Here is a 17948-nt window from a genome sequence, read left to right as displayed (position 1 = left end):
GGGTAGATGGTTTTTCCCAAAAAAAAGCTACCTTGTGGGCATACAGCCAGATGTAAGACACTCTGGGCTCAGAAACATAAATGTGTTAAGACTTCGGGAAGTTTGGCAGATCTGCGACTGGTCTTGTGAGTCCTTTGGGGCCCTCGCGGTGCCCCCTTCCGTGCAAACCAGGTGGGCCGTCGTCACCCTGGTTGGACCCACCCTGAACCCCACACTAAGGGAAGGCCGCTGGGGAGGTGATGGCTTTGGGAAGGGTTTGGCCTGTTTGTGAAAGAGAGCACTCCGGGGCCCCAGCCTGAGGCCTGCCAGCAAGTCTCTGAGGGGAGGGACCCGGGTTTGAGCTTATCCCTCCAGAGTCTCAGAGCAGATGATGAGGTGCTGGGAGCAGGTGTGCACGGCTCAGACTAGCAGGTACTGAGGAACAGCTCAGCCGGCTGGCAGGGCCTTGACAGGGGCTACCTTCTCCAGCCTCTCTGTTCCACGTTCCTCTTGCACTTAGCTCCTGTCTCTCAGTTGCCACGCCCGACCACCTGCCAGCGCCCCCTCCTCCCTCCCAGGCCTGCAGCTGGTGGCAGGGTTATTCACTGCTGCCTGCTCAGGGCAGGGGACATGCTGATAAGTGAGCAAGGTGGGGGGACCAGCCGTGCACCTGCTCTAAGCTGGGCAGTGTGGTGCACTACACAGCACCTAGAGATCCTGAACAAAGGGGTGGAGCTGTGCAGTGGGGATGCTGGCCCCTGAGGGGGCAGCTGTGGCAGCTTCCTGGGCACTCCGCGCTGGCCCTGTAGTCCCCACACCCGGTGAGGAAGGGTTACAGAGCAGTTCAGTGCCTTACCTAAGGTCACAGGGAGGGGTATGGAGGCTCCTGGCTGCAAGGCCAGCTCGTCTCCACAGGCAATGCTTAGGAGTGATGGCCTGACAGGGGCCAGGCAAAGGCTGCGGTGGTCAGCTGTGTGTTTTAGAAAGATGGGCTGACCGGGTCAGGAGAGCACAGGTTGGGATGTCTGGTGGGGAGGTAGCCTCTGGGGCAACACCTTGAGCATCGCCTGGGACCTTGTGAGAAGTGCGTGTTGGTGCAGGGGATAGAGCATTGTCCTGTAGTGTAGAGGCCCCTGTTCCACCCAGGGGTCACCAGCTAAACCCCTGAGGTCACTGGTTTGAGCCTTGGTCAGGGCACAGATGAGAAACAGTCAGTGGCACAACTACACGGAACAAGGAGTTGATGCTTCTCTCTTTCCCCCTCTTCCTCTTTCTCAAAAAAAAAAAAAAAAAAAAGAGAGAGAGAGAGAGAAAGAAATGCACAATTGTAAGCCCTGTCCCAGACCTGCTGAGTCAGGTAAACCTGGTGCCAATTCAAGTTTGACAACCACTGCCCTGATCCAAACCACTGTCACCTAGGACTAGTGACCGCAGAGCCTCCTCCTGTCTTTGACTCCCAGCCCAGGACTGCAGGGTTTTGCTTCTCGTTTGCTCCCTTATCCACTGCCTCCCTGACACCCAATTGGCCGTGGCTAGCTGCCACCTCCCGGTGAGACCCAGGGCCCCTCATTCTCCAGCAGCCTCTGCACTTTCTTTCTCTGCCCTTCACAGAACCTCCTGCTCGGCCGTCCCGTCCACGTTCTTGTCCTTCTCCATCCACCCAGTGGCAGGGACAGGAGTCGCGGCTGGGCACACAGGGTCAATCAGAGTGGGTGGCTCTTGTCTCCTCAGCTAGACACTCAGTTCCTCCAGAAGACAACAGTGACTTCGTGGGAAGAGCCAGGGCTCTGGGCTCCCTCCTGCCTGTGAGGCTCTTTCACTTCCCATTGAGAGGAGTTGACAAGGTCACATGTGGCAGTTTGATTCTCTTCTCTTTCCCAGAAGGTGTCATAAGGGTTTCAAGAACTAGGACAGAGGGCAGGGTCACAGGCTTTGAGATCAGTGGTCCTGTGTTCTACAAGAGGAATGTGGGGTTAAGGACAGGTTGCCTTATCTTGAGTAAATTCCCCGCCAACAGAAAGGATTGGTGACTGGTGGAATAGAGCGTGGTTTAAAGTGCAGGTGGCAGCATTTGTCAACTTGATATCTTTGTTTTTTCAGGATTTGAAGGAACAAGAAGTCTCTGTGGCCCCAGATGCCCGTGCTAGCCAGAGGATGAGTAAGCAGTGAGCGTGAGCGACTGAGAACGTTAGGTACCCTACAGACCTTGGTTCCAGTCACTGTCTTCTCCACAGGTCACAGCCAAAGAGCACCATGAGTACGGTGAGTTTTATCAGCTCAGAAGTTTTATTTTCAAGGCTAAGCAATTACCTTACTCTGCACGACACATTAAGCCCAGGTGGGGACCTATGAGAGTTAGAGCAGCGTGCTCATCTGAGTCAGGGCAGGTGTCTGGGTGGGGTGCTGGAGAAAGCTGAGGACTTGGAAGTTCCGTGCCTCCAGAGCAGCTGTCGGTGTCCTAGATTGTTAGGGCTCTGGCTTCTGTAATCATCCACATCCCAGTTTTCCATTTTCCTGTCACTCTTCTCTACGTGTGGTTCTGGGTCCCCTGTGAACGCAGTGGGAGGGGTATGCGGGGGGAGTTCTCTCAGCCTCAGTGACCAGAGTCGTGTGCGTTGTAACTGCTGTTGCAAGCTTCCATCAGGTTGCTGAGGCGGCGCTGCTTTGGTGTAGCCCAGATCACAGAAGCCCCTTGAACTCTAGGGAAGGATGCTTGAAGTCCCTCTCCCTGTTTACTGTGTACCAGCATGGTTGCTCATGATCTACATTCAGAGCAGCTGTTTTCTAAGACCTTAAAATCACATCTGGGTGACCAGGTGCGAGACAGCCTCGTTTTCTCTGCAGGTTCCGGAGTGCTCTGAATGGTGGCGGGAGGTGGGCAGGATGCGGTTGAACAAGCAGCTCCCAGCGTGACCAGTAGTAGAAACCCTTCAGTTTTGTTCACTGCCCTCACCTCTCCCCGGTCCATCCACCTGGACCACTTCAGGTCCATTGTCAGTATTCCTACACAGAAGGACCTTTATTTCCATGGACCTACCCTTAAAACACACATGATCTCCTACCTGTCCCTTGTCTGTGGATTGCCGCTGCAGCTCACCCGTGGGGAAGCAGATGTCCCAAGCCTGGTAGCTCTCCTCTGAAGCCCCCTCCCTGCTCAGGCAGGATCTGAGCAGGCAGTTGTGTAGGCTTTTAGGAAAATGTGTAAAGAACCCTGGCCAGGGGTTGCATAGTGGATAGAGCGTCGACCTGGATGCTGAGGTCCCTGGTTCAAACCCTGAGGTTGCCAGCTAGAGCATGAGGTCACTCAACTGGCTTGTCAGCTTGAGCATGGGATCATCAGCATGATCCCAAGGTCACTGACTTGAGCAAGGGATCACTGGCTCGGCTTGAGCCCCCCGGTCAAGGCACATATGAGGAGCAATCAATAAACAACTAAAGTACTGCAACTACAAGTTGATGCTTCTCATCTCTCTTCATCTCTTTCTCTAAAAAAAAGAAGATGAAGAAGTTCGTTAAGGCCCTGGCCGGTTGGCTCAGCGGTAGAGCGTCGGCCTAGCGTGCAGAGGACCCGGGTTCGATTCCCGGCCAGGGCACACAGGAGAAGCGCCCATTTGCTTCTCCACCCCTCCGCCGCGCTTTCCTCTCTGTCTCTCTCTTCCCCTCCCGCAGCCGAGGCTCCATTGGAGCAAAGATGGCCCGGGCGCTGGGGATGGCTCTGTGGCCTCTGCCTCAGGCGCTAGAGTGGCTCTGGTCGCAACATGGTGACGCCCAGGATGGGCAGAGCATCGCCCCCTGGTGGGCAGAGCGTTGCCCCTGGTGGGCGTGCCAGGTGGATCCCGGTCGGGCGCATGCGGGAGTCTGTCTGACTGTCTCTCCCCGTTTCCAGCTTCAGAAAAATGAAAAAAAAAAAAAGTTCGTTAAAACGTTCTCAGAATGTGGTTTGTTATTTACCTCAAAATGGGGCAGTGATGGGACAGTGTGGACCCTAGTGGGCTTTGCCAGCAGGAAGGGGAGAGCAGTGGCAATTGACATGGCAGAGGAGGGCGATTGTGCGAAGACTTAGGCAGATAATCTGCAGCTTCTCGAGTGGGCCCTGACCTAACAGAGAGCGCAGGTGGAGGAGGAGGGCCCAGCTAGTCGGCGGTGGGGGGAGGCGGTCCTCATGACCAAGGTCACGTTGGAGGAGGTTCCTGTAAGAACTGACCAGGTGAAGATGGGGAGGGGTGGGGAGTGCAGACTGGTCACAGGCCAGGTGAGCATTCAGGAAGGGGCTTGCTGTGGGGGCGGGAGGGGAGTGTTGGGAACACGCGATCATAGTGCCCACGACAAGGTGGTCAGGCGTAGCGCCAGGACTCTGGCTGGGGCCTGTAGCTGCTGCTGCACTCCCTCCGTGGGATCAGAAACCACCGAGGCGGCTGTGGTGTGGGGCAGTAGGGTTCTGTTCAGCAGTGTCTACAGAGAAGGATTCGGTCCTTTTCAAAGGAAGAAAGATACAAGGACAGCATCAAAGAGAATGGGGTAAAAGGTACGGAGCCCTGGGTGATCTGGAGGCGGCGAGGGACACCTGTAAACAGCAGTCTAACTGGGACAGAGTATGGGACCCTGGGACAGGGCCACGCCTCACCGGAGGTTAAACTGCGTTCACTTCCTCTGGGCCCCTGAGGATGGTCCCTGCCCCTTGATCAATGGGTAGTTGCTAAACCCAGCTCCTCAAGCTGCCATATGACACACGGTAGCCGTAAGGAGGCAGAATCAAGGTTCTCTGTTGACTAATGGGGCTGGGCTGAGGTGTGGTAGGTGCTCTAGAATCTTGAGCAGGTCTCCCAGGCGTGTCCGTTCCTCCCAGAGTCCCCGGGGACAGAACGCCCAGTATGGCATGTAGGGAGGTAGGTGGTAATGGCCCTTTTCATGATTGTGCTTGCGCGTTCACAGCGGCTCTGCATAGCTGCTGCTGTTAAGGAAGTTTAGACTCAGTAGTTATGGAGCGGCCCCCCGTGAGCCGTGGGGAAGGGCAGCGGGACACAGCAGTCTGGCCTGAGCGCAGCAGGACAGGGCAGGCAGATGGGCTGCAGGTGCTGGCCGTATAGGAATAAAACAGCAAGGTGACGGGCTTGGTTGGGAGGTTCTATCGATTGAGGAAGACTGCAAGGGGCGCGCCCTGACTTGCTCCTCAGGGCTGGCCCGGTCAGAAATGCTGGGGCGACTCACGGTTGTGGAAGGAAGTCGGGCAGAGTTTGGCTGCAGAGGCCTGGCTCTCAGGCAGCCCTGGGAACAGGGTTAGACACTCCGGTTCTTGATGTGGTGAGGGAACGATTGTTTGCACATTGGATGGACCTGCTTTCCACAGTGGGGAGAAATGGGAGAAACTGGAGGTCTTTGGGCTGAAAAAAAAAAAGGGCTCAATGAACAAACACAAATTCATGGCATCTAGGTCTGTCACTCACTGCACACGAAGTCCTGGACCAGAGGCTCCGGTAGGGTCCTGTGCTTCTGGCAGACAGGAGGTTTGACAGACAAGTATTACTTTATAGAATTTGTGTTCGCTGTGTGCTTTGGGTGGTTTCTCTAAACAGTCTGTCTTGCTGAAATCCTGCCAGGCAGGAGCTCACGTGACTCTTTCTTGTCCCCCGGATGCTTTCAGAGGAAGCGGCGTGGAGCGGCAGTCAATTCTAGGCAAGCCCAGAAGCGAACTCGGGAAGCGGCTCCCACCCCCGAGGTGGCCTTGGAAACAGAACCCATAGAACTCGTGGAAAGCGGTAAGATTTCCAGGGACACAGTGACCATGGGTGTTGGCATGGTGGCGCGTGCATGGGCATGGCTGACCATACCTGCTGGAGTCAGTGGGTGTCCAGTTACCAGCCGTGGGGCTAGGTTTTCTTGTCTGAAGCATGCCAGTAACATACCTGCTGTGCAGAGTCGTCATGCGAGTGAAGCGAGTCAGTGGCTGGGACACACTGGACGGGGTGGCATGGATCAGCATCTTTCTGTTTCTCCTTTTCACCCAGATGACTGCGTAGCCCCTAGACTAGAACCCTGCCTCCGCCCTGTCCCTTCCTTTTGTTTTCTCCACTGTGGTGAGAGTGGTCTTCCTTATCTTCAGAGCTGGTCCTGTCACTGTCCTGCTCACCCTCCAGTGTCTGCCCAGTGGCCTCATGATGAAGTCCACATTCCTCATTGTGGCTTAAAAAGCCCTCCAGGACATGTGCTCCGCCTGGCTCTCAGCCTCATCTTGTATTCTGTACTTGTGCCTGCTGGTCAGTCTGGATCAGTCTTTCTGTGGTCTGCAGACAGTCTCAGCTCACCTCTGTTACAACTTACACTAAATGGAGCAGAGCCGCCCCTTTGGTGCCCGAGGACCTCCGTGGGTCTGACGTGGCCACTCAGCCTCATGGGGATGTGCAGTGGGGGAGGAGGGAGGCAGCCCCGGCCCACCTACGCCGTCTGAGAGCGTATCTCCAGTTTGCGTGGCCTTTTGAACAACTCAGCTTTACTTTTCTCTTTAAAATTTTATTTTATTGATTTTAGAAAGACAGAGAGGGAGAAGTGGGGGCAGGAAGCATCATCTAAGTTGCTTCCAATATGTGTCTTGACCAGGCAATCCTGGGGTTTTGAACCAGCAACCTCAGCATCCCAGGTCAATGCTTTATCCACTGTGCCACCAAAGGTCAGGCTTTTCTCGTTTTCATTAAGACTAAAAAGTTGCCCCAAAAGGCAAACGTGTGGCCAGAGCTTCCTGTGTTGAAGAGAATTTGGTCTAGGCAAATGCCAGGCTGAATTTTCCCCACTTCCCACTCAGGAAAGTTGCCAGTGACCTAAATTGAGTCCCTTTACACCGCATATATTAAGATGGTTTTTATAACTGATGCATGAAAACTGACTTTAAAGAGAGCAACTTGCGCCTGGCCAGGCACTGGCGCAGTGGATAGAGCTTCAGACTGGGATGCGGAGGACCCAGGTTCGAGACCCTGAGGTCACCAGCTTGAGTGCGGGCTCATCTGGTTTGAAAAAAAGATAGCTCACCAGCTTGCACCCAAGGTCAATGGCTTGAGCAAGGGGTTACTTGGTCTGCTATAGCCCCACGGTCAAAGCACGTATGAGAAAGCAGTCAATGAACAACTAAAGTGCCACAACGGAAAAACTGATGATTGATGCTTCCCATCTCTCTCCGTTCCTCTCTGTCCCTATCTATCCCTCTCTCTGACTCTCTCTGTCTCTGTAAGAGAAATAAATAAAAAAGAATGTTTAGGCCCTGGCCGGTTGGCTCAGCGGTAGAGTGTCGGCCTGGTGTGCAGGAGTCCTGGGTTCGATTCCCGGCCAGGGCACACAGGAGAAGCACCCATCTGCTTCTCCACCCCTCCCCCTCTCCTTCCTCTCTGTTTCTCTCTTCCCCTCCCGCAGCTGAGGCTCCATTGGAGCAAAGATGGTCCGGGCTCTGGGGATGGCTCTGTGGCCTCTGCTTCAGGCGCTAGAATGGCTCTGGATGCAACACAGCGACGCCCCAGAGGGGCAGAACATCGCCCTCTGGTGGGCATGCCGGGTGGATCCCGGTCGGGCGCATGCAGGAGTCTGTCTGACTGCCTCTCCGTTTCCAGCTTCGGAAAAATGGAAAAAAAAAAAAAAAAAGAATGTTTAAAAGAGAGCAACTTGCTTTGCCAGCAGTGGCACAGTGGATAGTGTCGAAATGGGATGCTGAGGTTTCAGGTTTGAAACCTGTAGGTCACTGGCTTAAGCACGGGGTTGCAGGCTTGAGTGTGGGATCATCAGCACGATCCCAAGGTCGCTGGCTTGAGCAGGGGGTCACTGGCTCAGCTGGAGCCCCCTCAGTCAAAGCACATACAAGAAAGCAATCAGCAAACAACTAAGGTGCTGCAACTATGAGTTGATGCTTCTCATCTCTCTCCCTTCTGTTTCTCTCTTTCTCGCTAAAAAAAGAGAGAGAGAACTTGGCTGAGATACATTTCATGGACCCTTCAGAGTAGTGAGGTTCTCAGTACTGGTGTCTTTTTGAGTTTCACCTCGAACTGTGAATCCCAAAAACCTGGAGGCTGAGACCCTGGCCCACCACCCCTACCGCCCCAAAGCTGGTGCCCTGGGGTGTGCATCCTGCCCTTCTTCTGTGGAGGCTGGTCCAGCGGCTGCTCCTAGGGGCCCTGGCGAGGCGGGGACTTGCCTGGGGAAAGGGGAACACTTCTCACCCCCCCAGGAGGTCACACTCTGCCTGTGTCCAGGGTGCGGAACTGGCCTCCCCTGGGAGTGTCGTTTGTGTTTGTAGGAGCCAAAACTGTATCCACCAGAATGGAAACAGTGCTGTAGATTATAGGGTATCAGTATGGGGTCTTTCTGCAAAATAACAAGGTTATTTCAGCCTGACTGGTGGTGGCATAGTGGATAGAGCGTCTGCCTGGGACCTTCAAGTCCCAGGTTTGAAACCTCCAGGTTACTGGCTTGAGTGTGGGGCTCACGTGGCTTATGTGCAGAATCACCAGCTTGAGTATGGGGTCAGCGACATGATTCCGTGGTTGCTGGCTTGAGCCCTAGGTCTCTAGCTTGAGCAAAGGGTCACTGGCTCAGCCGTAGAGCCCCCTCCTTCCCTCTCCATCAAGGCTCATGAGAAGCAATCAGTGAACAATTAGTGACAGCTACAAGTTGATGCCTCTCGTCACTTTCCCTTCCTGTTTCTTTCTCTCTCTCTAAAAAAATAAATAAAATAGCAAGGTCATTTTGTATGAATTACATTGGAAATCTCTGATCTAGTGTGATTTTTATTCCTGTAAAATTTTTAATTTAAGAAAATAAAACAATTATGAATATGCTAAATAATAGTCACTACTACATGAATATTTAACAAACACCATTTCCAAAAATTCTCCCAAATTTTTTTTTTTTTCATTTTTCCGAAGCTGGAAAGGGGGAGGCAGTGAGACAGACTCCCGCATGCGCCCGACCGGGATCCACCCGGCATGCCCACCAGGGGGTGATGTTCTGCCCATCTGGGGCGTCGCTGTGTTGCATCCAGAGCCATTCTAGCGCCTGAGGCAGAGGCCACAGAGCCATCCCCAGCTCCCGGGCCAACTTTGCTCCAATGGAGCCTCGGCTGCGGGAGGGGAAGAGAGAGACAGAGAGGAAGGAGAGGGGGGAAGAGTGGAGAAGCAGATGGGCGGGCGCTTCTCCTGTGTGCCCTGGCCGGGAATCGAACCCGGGACTTCTGCACGCCAGGCCAACGCTCTACCACTGAGCCAGCCAGCCAGGGCCCCTCATTTTTTTCTAATGTTCATAACTATAGAAGAAAGTGGGTGAGTCCTCTTCCGACTTCTAGAACTGGAGTTGTTCTTGCCCTTCACATGGGACACTTGTGCCAGGAACTGTTGGGCACACACTCTTCCCTGCTCTGTCCTGTGCTCGGGTGGACACTGCAAAAGACCCCACGGTTCAAAGGAAGCTGCGGGCCTGGCCCGGCCCATTGGGTGTGTTGGGTTCCTAGTGGCCCATTAAAACGTAATTGTTCCATCTGACCTGTGGTGACCTGGAACACTGAGTCTGCTGGTTAAAAACCCCAGGCTTGCCTGACCAGGCGGTAGCTCAGTGGATAGAGCGTCAGACTGGGATGCGGAGGACCAGGTTCGAGACCCCGAGCTCGCCAGCTTGAGTGCAGGCTCATCTGGTTTGAGCAAAAGCTCACCAGCTTGGACCCAAGGTTGCTGGCTCGAGCAAGGGGTTACTCGGTCTGCTGAAGGCCCGCGGTCAAGGCGCATATGAAAAAGCAATCGATGAACAACTAAGGTGTGAAAACGGAAAACTGATGATTGATGCTTCTCATCTCTCTCGTTCCTGTCTATCCCTCTCTCTGACTCTTATCTCTGTCCCTGTATAAAAACAAACCACAAGCCTGACCTGTGGTGGCGCAGTGGATAAAGCGTCGACCTGGAAATGCTGAGGTCGCCGGTTCGAAACCCTGGGCTTGCCTGGTCAAGGCACATATGGGAGTTGATGCTTCCAGCTCCTCCCCCTTTCTCTCTCTCTGTCTCTCCTCTCTCTCTCTCCCTCTGTCTCTCCCTCTCCTCTCTAAAAATGAATAATAAGGCCTGACCTGTGGTGGCGCAGTGGATAAAGTGTCGACCTGGAAATGCTGAGGTCGCCGGTTCGAAACCCTGGGCTTGCCTGGTCAAGGCACATATGGGAGTTGATGCTTCCAGCTCCTCCCCCCTGTCTCTTTCTCTTCTCTCTCTCTCTGTCTGCCTGTCTCTCTCTCTCCCTCTCTCTCTCCTCTCTAAAATGAATAAATTAAAAAAAAATAAAAATAAAAATGAATAATAATAAAAAAAAAAAAGAAAAAGAAAAACAAACAAACAAACCACAAACCCAGGCTTGCCCAAAGTACAATGAAGCAACTACTATGAGTTGATGCTTCTGTCTCCTGTCCCCCACCCCTTTCTTTTCTCTCTAAAATCAATCATTTAAAAAGAAAACCAGGCCTGGGCCGATTGGCTCAGTGGTAGAGCATCGGCCTGGCGTGCAGGAGTCCCGGGTTCGATTCCCTGCCAGGGCACACAGGAGAAGCACCCATCTGCTTCTCCACACCCCCCCTCCTTCCTCTCTGTCTCTCTCTTTCCCTCCCACAGCCAAGGCTCCATTGGAGCAAAGTTGGCCCGGGCACTGAGGATGGCTCTGTGGCCTCTGCCTCAGGCACTGGAATGGCTCTGGATGCAACAGAGCAACTCCCCAGAGGGGCAGAACATCGCCCCCTGGTGGGCATGCCGGGTGGATCCCGGTCGGGCGCATGCGGGAGTCTGACTGCCTCCCCGTTTCCAACTTCAGAAAAATATAAAAAAACAAGCAAACAAACAAACGTTGCAACTGCTGAGGTAAGGATGACTTGAGCCCTAGCCAGACAGCTCGCTTAATGAGAACATAACCCTGAAGCTCAGAGGCTGCTGGTTCAGTCCCCAGTCGGGGCACATACAGAACAGCTGGGTGTACCTGCCTCGCTCTCCTGCCTCCCTTCCCCTCTCGCTGAAATCAATACATAAAAGTTAATTTTAAAAAAAAGGATGACTTGAGATTTATGGGTAAGTGGCAGCCACCTGCTTCTGCTGGGGAAGCAGAGGTTTCAGGCCCATCCCAACCAAAGAGAAGGGCCCTGAGCGGAACAGGCCTCACTGCTTCCCTCAGGTCACTGCCTCTTCCACGTGAGGGAGCAGGCGTGGGCACAGAGTCCGTCTGTGTGGCCGTGTGAGGCTGCGGGGACAGAGGTGTGCATGTGCGCAGACCGCCCCCTTCCCCAGCGTGGGCTTGTCAAAACCCTGCGCTGCTGCTCGGCACAGCTCTGGAAGGGCAGTGACTGGTTGTCACCCTGACGGGCTGGTCCTCGTGCTCTTTGCGTTTGGTACTTCAGGAGGGTTTTGCTGAAAGTCTGAGCTCTGTTGTCATCTTATTAATGAAGTTAGCATGTCTGCTTTCCTTTTCTAATGTTTGTTAAAATGTTTTATTTTGAAGCCGGAGATGAAATCGTGGACCTCACCTGTGAGTCTCTAGAGCCCGTGGTCGTGGACCTGACGCACAGTGACTCCGTCGTGGTAAGCCTTGAGCTCTCTCTTGACGGGTCCCCTGGCCCGCACTGAGGTCTGGTGGCCTTGAGCCCAGTTCAGGTTTGTGCTGATGATACTCCTGTATTCCGTGATGAGCCCAGCAGAGGTGTTTCAGGGGAGTCGCTGGGGGCTTTGTTTTCTGTGAACGTGAAGCCTGCATACCCCTGACCCTCCTCAGTGGTGAACTCCGAGGGGCCTTCTCCTTAGTCCCCAGCTCTACACTCTGCATCAGCGTGTGACCTGGAGCAAGGGACTCATCCTCGCTCCCTTGGTTCGTCCAGAGACCTGCAGTCTGTCAGTAGGGTGCTGTGAGGACTAAGAGAGATGCTGGTTGTGAGCACCTGGCACCTAGGGTGTTGCCCAGCAGTGCCAGTGTACACCTCCTGGCCTGGCTGGTGGGCGGGAGTGCATGCCAGCAGTGCCAGTGTACACCTCCTGGCCTGGCTGGTGGGCGGGAGTGCATGCCAGCAGTGCCAGTTCCTGGAGGAGAAGCTGCCTCGAAGGATACAGGTGCCCCATGTCACCACCTGGGGCCTCGGTTGTGTTGTGATTCCAGGGAGGGTGGAGCCTAGGGGGCTGCAGGTGCCCCCTTTCTGTAACACTAGGTATGGACTCGCAGGGAGTGTGCCCCTCAAGGGAGGAGTCCTGGGCTGGTCAGGATGGGGGGGTGCTGGTCATCCCACAGACCCCTGTCCTAGGGCAGCTCGCATTTCTCCAGGACACCTCTCTGGCACCTTTGAATAGAGAGAGCAATTTGTGGAGGCAGTGACATTTGATGGCACTGAGCAGGTGAGCGACAGGTAGTGTGGAGCGTGTAGCCAGGTCTCCCCTTGGGGTCCACTGGTCTGGGTTACCCTGTGTCAGCTTAAGAACTTCCGAATAGGGCTGTGCTGAGAAACATCAAGACTTAAAAAGCAAAGGGTGAGGATGGGCCTGTCCTGACAGATTCGGAGTTAGGCTCTGACTGGGTCTGAAAGAACTAGGCTGTCTTGTCGTGTGTCCATGTCTCTGCCGTCCCGTCCCTGAGCTCCACCCCAAAGCACAGGCAGCAGCCCCGCCCAGCTGTCAGGGTTCCCCAGCCCTTCAGAGGAGACTCGAGAGGCGCTGGCTCCTGGAAAGGGGTGGCATTTCCCGGAGACAGGCCAGGGCTTCAGGAGCAAGTCAGAGCGAGTGTGGCCGGAACTGGTTTCTGTCTGGGCCTGGTCAGTGTTGGGAGGCCGCATGTCACACAGCTCGGCTGCTCGTCCCTGTGGCACTATGGAGTCCCAGAGAGGTGGCTGAATTTGGCACCTGGGCTGACACCTGCAGCCTCATTGCTGACTGACATTTAAAGTGGTTCCGAGTTCTTACCGTCTCTTGTACCCCATGGGCTGGCTCACAAGACCCCACTTTCTGCCTCCAGGACATGGTGACTGTCCCCTGTTGGTGATAAACCTCTTCCAGGTGTCCTGGGCACTGGCTCTCTTTAAGCCCAGCCACTACATATTGGGTCCAACGTGGCTTCAGACGCTTGACCCAGACTGTATTTCCCGCCTCTTGGAACCTGCAGCCCAGTGGTGAGGAGAGATACAGATGCTCTGAGATGCAGTGAGACTGCGCCTCTCTCCTCTGGGGTTTTCCTGCAACACCAGCTTGTACTTCTGGCATTGTGTGTCCCAGAAAGGCTGTCCGTCACTGCCAGGTGCCCAGCTGTGTCTGTGTCTGATTTTTTACCAGATTGTCCTGTTTTCCAAAGAGGTCGTACCAGTGTATCTTCACGCAGGGGTAGAAGGTTCTCGTGACTAACCATTGGTAGTTTTAGTTTGTTTTCCTGATTACTGTTGGGATCGAACACCTTTTTGTTTTTTGTTTTGTCTTGTTTTTTTGTTTGTTTGTGTTATACCGAAGTTAGAAGCAGGGAGGCAGACAGACTCCCGCATGTGCCCGACCGGGATCCACCCGGCATGCCCACCAGGGGACGATGCTCTGTTGCAACCGGAGCCATTCTAGCGCCTGAGGCAGAGGCCATGGAGCCATCCTCAGCGCTCAGGCCAACTCTGCTCTCATAGAGCCTTGGCTGCGGGAGGAGGAGAGAGAGACAGAGAGGAAGGAGAGGGGGAGGGGTGGAGAAGCAGATGGGCGCTTCTCCTGTTTGCCCTGGCCAGGAATCGAACCCTGGACTTCCACACGTGGGGTCGACGCTCTACCGCTGAGCCAACCGGCCAAGGCCTTCATGTTTGTTGATGGTTTATTTCCCTCTTCAGTGAAGTGTCTTTTGAATTATTTTTAAGGTTTTTTACATGTTGTGTATAGAACTTCTAAAATAGCTGAAGGAGTTAGAACAAAGCATCCTGTCTTTTTTTTAAGAGTGAGGATTTTTTCTTTTCATTTTTTCATTGAGTTTTCTTTCTTAGTCCTGTTTTTAAGAATTTCTTTTATAAGTTCTAAACACGAGGCTGCCATTTGTTGTTTTGTACCTTCTACTCAGGCTTGACTTTCCTCTTTTTGACTTATGTACAGAGGTTATCGATTTGTTGGAGAAATTTTTACATTGTATAAATATGTTTCCGTGCTTTGAAAGTTTTACTGTTTTGCTTTTCACATTTAGGGATATAATCCATGTGAGTTGACTTGTGTGGGTTCAAGATAGAGGTCTTTAATTCCTCCTGTTAAAGTTTATAATGTTCTCTGTGGTGATTTTGCCGGTATAGTTAGAAGGTTTATTCCTAGGTATATACTATTTTAGGTTGCTGTTAAAAATGGTGTTTTAAAGTTTTCTTTTTTTATCTGAATGAAAATTATGACATTCTTGTCTCATTCCAAATCTGAAAAGAACCCTTTCAACGTTGCACCATTAATAAGACCTCTGCTGTAGGGTGAGTGTTTATGTCCTTTATCTGATTGGAGAAATTCCTCTTCCTTTCTTTTTTTGGCTGCAAGTTTCACCTGGGGAATCAGTGTTGAATTTTTACAACTCCATCTAATGGTAACTTTTCCCTTTCTTGTGTTGAAGCGGAGAATTACCCTATCTCCCCATGTATAAGATGCTACCATGTATAAGATGTACCTTAATTTTGGGGCCCAAAATTTGGGGGGGGGAGTATTACATCAAGTTATTGAACTCAAGTTTTATTCACCGTAAAATTCATACAGCTCCTTATCACTGTATGAATGTCAAAACTCCCATCCATTAGCTTGTCCTCGTCTGCGTCTGATGAGAATCACTGTCTTCATATATTGCCTGGTCCTCAGTTCCATCTGTGGCATTTGAAATGCCACCACCACTGTATAAGATGCACCCAGTTTGTAGGCCTCAACTTTTTTGAGAAGGGGTGCATCTTATACATGGGGAATAAATATGCTGGTTTCTAGTCTTTAAACCTAAACATTGTAATCGTGCCATTATCTTCTTATGTATTGCTAGATTCAGTTTGCTAATGTTTTATACCGTGTTGTTTTTGCATCTGTTTTTATGAATAACATTGGTTGGTCTGTAATTTTTCTTTTGCACTTTCTTAAGTTTTGGTATCAAAACATTGGTATCTTTATTTAAAAAAAATTTTTTTTTATTTATTGATATATTTAGAGAGAGAGGAAGGCAGGCAGGGGTGGGACGAGGAATATTGATTTGGTTTTCCACTTATTCATGCCATCCTTCTTGTATGTGCTCTGACTGGGGGCACGCAGAACATCAGCCTCTCAGGACAGCGCTCTAACCCAGTGGCCCTCTGGGGGGCACGCAGAGCATCAGCCTCTCAGGACAGTGCTCTAACCCAGTGGCCCCCTAGGGGGCATGCAGAGCATCAGCCTCTCAGGACAGTGTCTAACCCAGTGTTCCCCTGGGGGGCAGAGAGTCAGCCTCTCAGGACAGTCTCTAACCCAGTGGCCACCTGGGGGCACGCAGAGCATCAGCCTCTCAGGACAGTGCTCTAACCCAGTGTTCCCCTGGGGGGCACGCAGAGAGTCAGCCTCTCAGGACAGCGCTCTAACCCAGTGTTCCCCTGGGGGGCACGCAGAGAGTCAGCCTCTCAGGACAGCGCTCTAACCCAGTGTTCCCCTGGGGGGCACGCAGAGAGTCAGCCTCTCAGGACAGTGCTCTAACCCAGTGTTCCCCTGGGGGGCATGCAGAGAGTCAGCCTCTCAGGACAGCGCTCTAACCCAGTGGCCCCCTGGGGGGCACGCAGAGAGTCAGCCTCTCAGGACAGTGCTCTAACCCAGTGGCCCCCTAGGGGGCATACAGAGCATCAGCCTCTCAGGACAGCGCTCTAACCCAGTGTTCCCCTGGGGGGCACGCAGAGCATCAACCTCTCAGGACAGCGCTCTAACCCAGTGTTCCCCTGAGGGGCACGCAGAGAGTCAGCCTCTCAGGACAGCGCTCTAACCCAGTGTTCCCCTGAGGGGCACGCAGAGAGTCAGCCTCTCAGGACAGCGCTCTAACCCAGTGTTCCCATGGGGGGCACGCAGAGAGTCAGTCTCTCAGGACAGCGCTCTAACCCAGTGTTCCCCTGGGGGGCACGCAGAGAGTCAGCCTCTCAGGACAGTGCTCTAACCCAGTGTTCCCCTGGGGGGCATGCAGAGAGTCAGCCTCTCAGGACAGTGCTCTAACCCAGTGTTCCCCTGGGGGGCACGCAGAGCATCAGGCTCTCAGGACAGTGCTCTAACCCAGTGTTCCCCTGGGGGGCACGCAGAGAGTCAGCCTCTCAGGACAGCACTCTAACCCAGTGTTCCCCTGGGGGGCACGCAGAGCATCAGCCTCTCAGGACAGTGTCTAACCCAGTGTTCCCCTGGGGGGCACGCAGAGAGTCAGCCTCTCAGGACAGCGCTCTAACCCAGTGTTCCCCTGGGGGCACGCAGAGAGTCAGCCTCTCAGGACAGCGCTCTAACCCAGTGGCCCCCTGGGGGCACGCAGAGCATCAGCCTCTCAGGACAGCACTCTAACCCAGTGTTCCCCTGGGGGGCACGCAGAGAGTCAGCCTCTCAGGACAGCACTCTAACCCAGTGTTCCCCTGGGGGGCATGCAGAGAGTCAGCCTCTCAGGACAGCACTCTAACCCAGTGTTCCCCTGGGGGGCACGCAGAGAGTCAGCCTCTCAGGACAGCGCTCTAACCCAGTGGCCCCCTGAGGGGCACGCAGAGAGTCAGTCTCTCAGGATAGTGCTCTAACCCAGTGTTCCCCTGGGGGGCACGCAGAGCATCAGCCTCTCAGGACAGTGCTCTAACCCAGTGTTCCCCTGGGGGGCACGCAGAGAGTCAGCCTCTCAGGACAGTGCTCTAACCCAGTGTTCCCCTGGGGGGCACGCAAAGAGTCAGCCTCTCAGGACAGCGCTCTAACCCAGTGTTCCCCTGGGGGGCACGCAGAGAGTCAGCCTCTCAGGACAGCGCTCTAACCCAGTGTTCCCCTGGGGGCACGCAGAGAGTCAGCCTCTCAGGACAGCGCTCTAACCCAGTGTTCCCCTGGGGGGCACGCAGAGCATCAGCCTCTCAGGACAGTGCTCTAACCCAGTGACCCCAATCTTTTTTGGGCCACGACCAGTTTAAGGTCACAAAATATTTTCACAAACCTGCCTTTAGTTTAGGGTGGGACGGATAAATGTATCACGTGACTGAGACAAGTGGCAAGAGTGAGTCTTAGACGGATGTAACAGAGGAAATCTGGTTGTTTTTTTTTAATAAAACATCTTTCAGACTTAAATATAAATAAAATGGAAATAATGTAAGTTATTTCTTCTTTCTCTCTGGACCGGTACCAAATGGCCCACGGCCCGGGGGTTGGAGACCACTGCTCTAACCAGCTGAGCGGCCCAGCCAGGGCGAGTGTGGGACTCTTTATAAAGTGAATTAGGCCCCTTTTTCTTCTGTTCTCAGGAAGAAGTCACAGGTTGGAATTATTTCTTCCTTAAGTGTTTGGTAGAACTCCACAGTGACAACACCTAACCCAAAGTTTTCATGAGTTTTGGTAATTGTACTTTTTAGAAATTTGTTGATTTTGTCTAAAATTTTCACTTTTATTGACATAAATTTGTTCATAGAAAAATTAATCATGTCTTTTCTGTGGGATCTGTAGTGATGTCTCCTTTTTCATATCTGATACTGGTTATTTGTGTTTTCTGTCTTTTTAGATTAGTATCACCAGAGCTTTATTAGATCTTTCAGAAAACCAACTTTTAGCTTTATGGATCCTTTTCTCTTGTAAGTTTGCTTTCATTCATTGATTGTTTTTTGTTTGGGTTTATTTTGCTCTCTTTTTTAACCTAATAATTTTGATCATTTCTTTTCCAATAAATGCATTTAAGGTTATATTTTCTTTAGCTGTGTCTTACAAATTTTGCTATTGGTATTTTACATTCAATTCAATGTACTTATCAAATTTGTATTTTTTTTAACTTCCAAACATTGGGAGTTTCTT

At 52.7% G+C, this 17948-nt stretch overlaps 1 protein-coding gene across 1 annotated transcript in view; it reads left to right on the top strand.

Annotated features, from left to right (window-relative positions):
* RNF4 (ring finger protein 4) overlaps positions 1–17948 on the top strand; it is a 38128-nt gene that overhangs the window by 15025 nt on the left and 5155 nt on the right. The window contains 4 exon segments of the mRNA XM_066233660.1: positions 2080–2241; positions 5621–5735; positions 11473–11552; positions 14974–14992. Of these exon segments, the coding sequence (XP_066089757.1) occupies positions 2233–2241; positions 5621–5735; positions 11473–11552; positions 14974–14992 (223 nt within the window). The 5' untranslated portion in view covers positions 2080–2232.

Source organism: Saccopteryx bilineata, chromosome 5 (assembly GCF_036850765.1).
Source record: "Saccopteryx bilineata isolate mSacBil1 chromosome 5, mSacBil1_pri_phased_curated, whole genome shotgun sequence".
Classification (NCBI taxonomy): domain Eukaryota; kingdom Metazoa; phylum Chordata; class Mammalia; order Chiroptera; family Emballonuridae; genus Saccopteryx; species Saccopteryx bilineata.
This window is presented reverse-complemented; position numbering and strand designations above follow the sequence as displayed.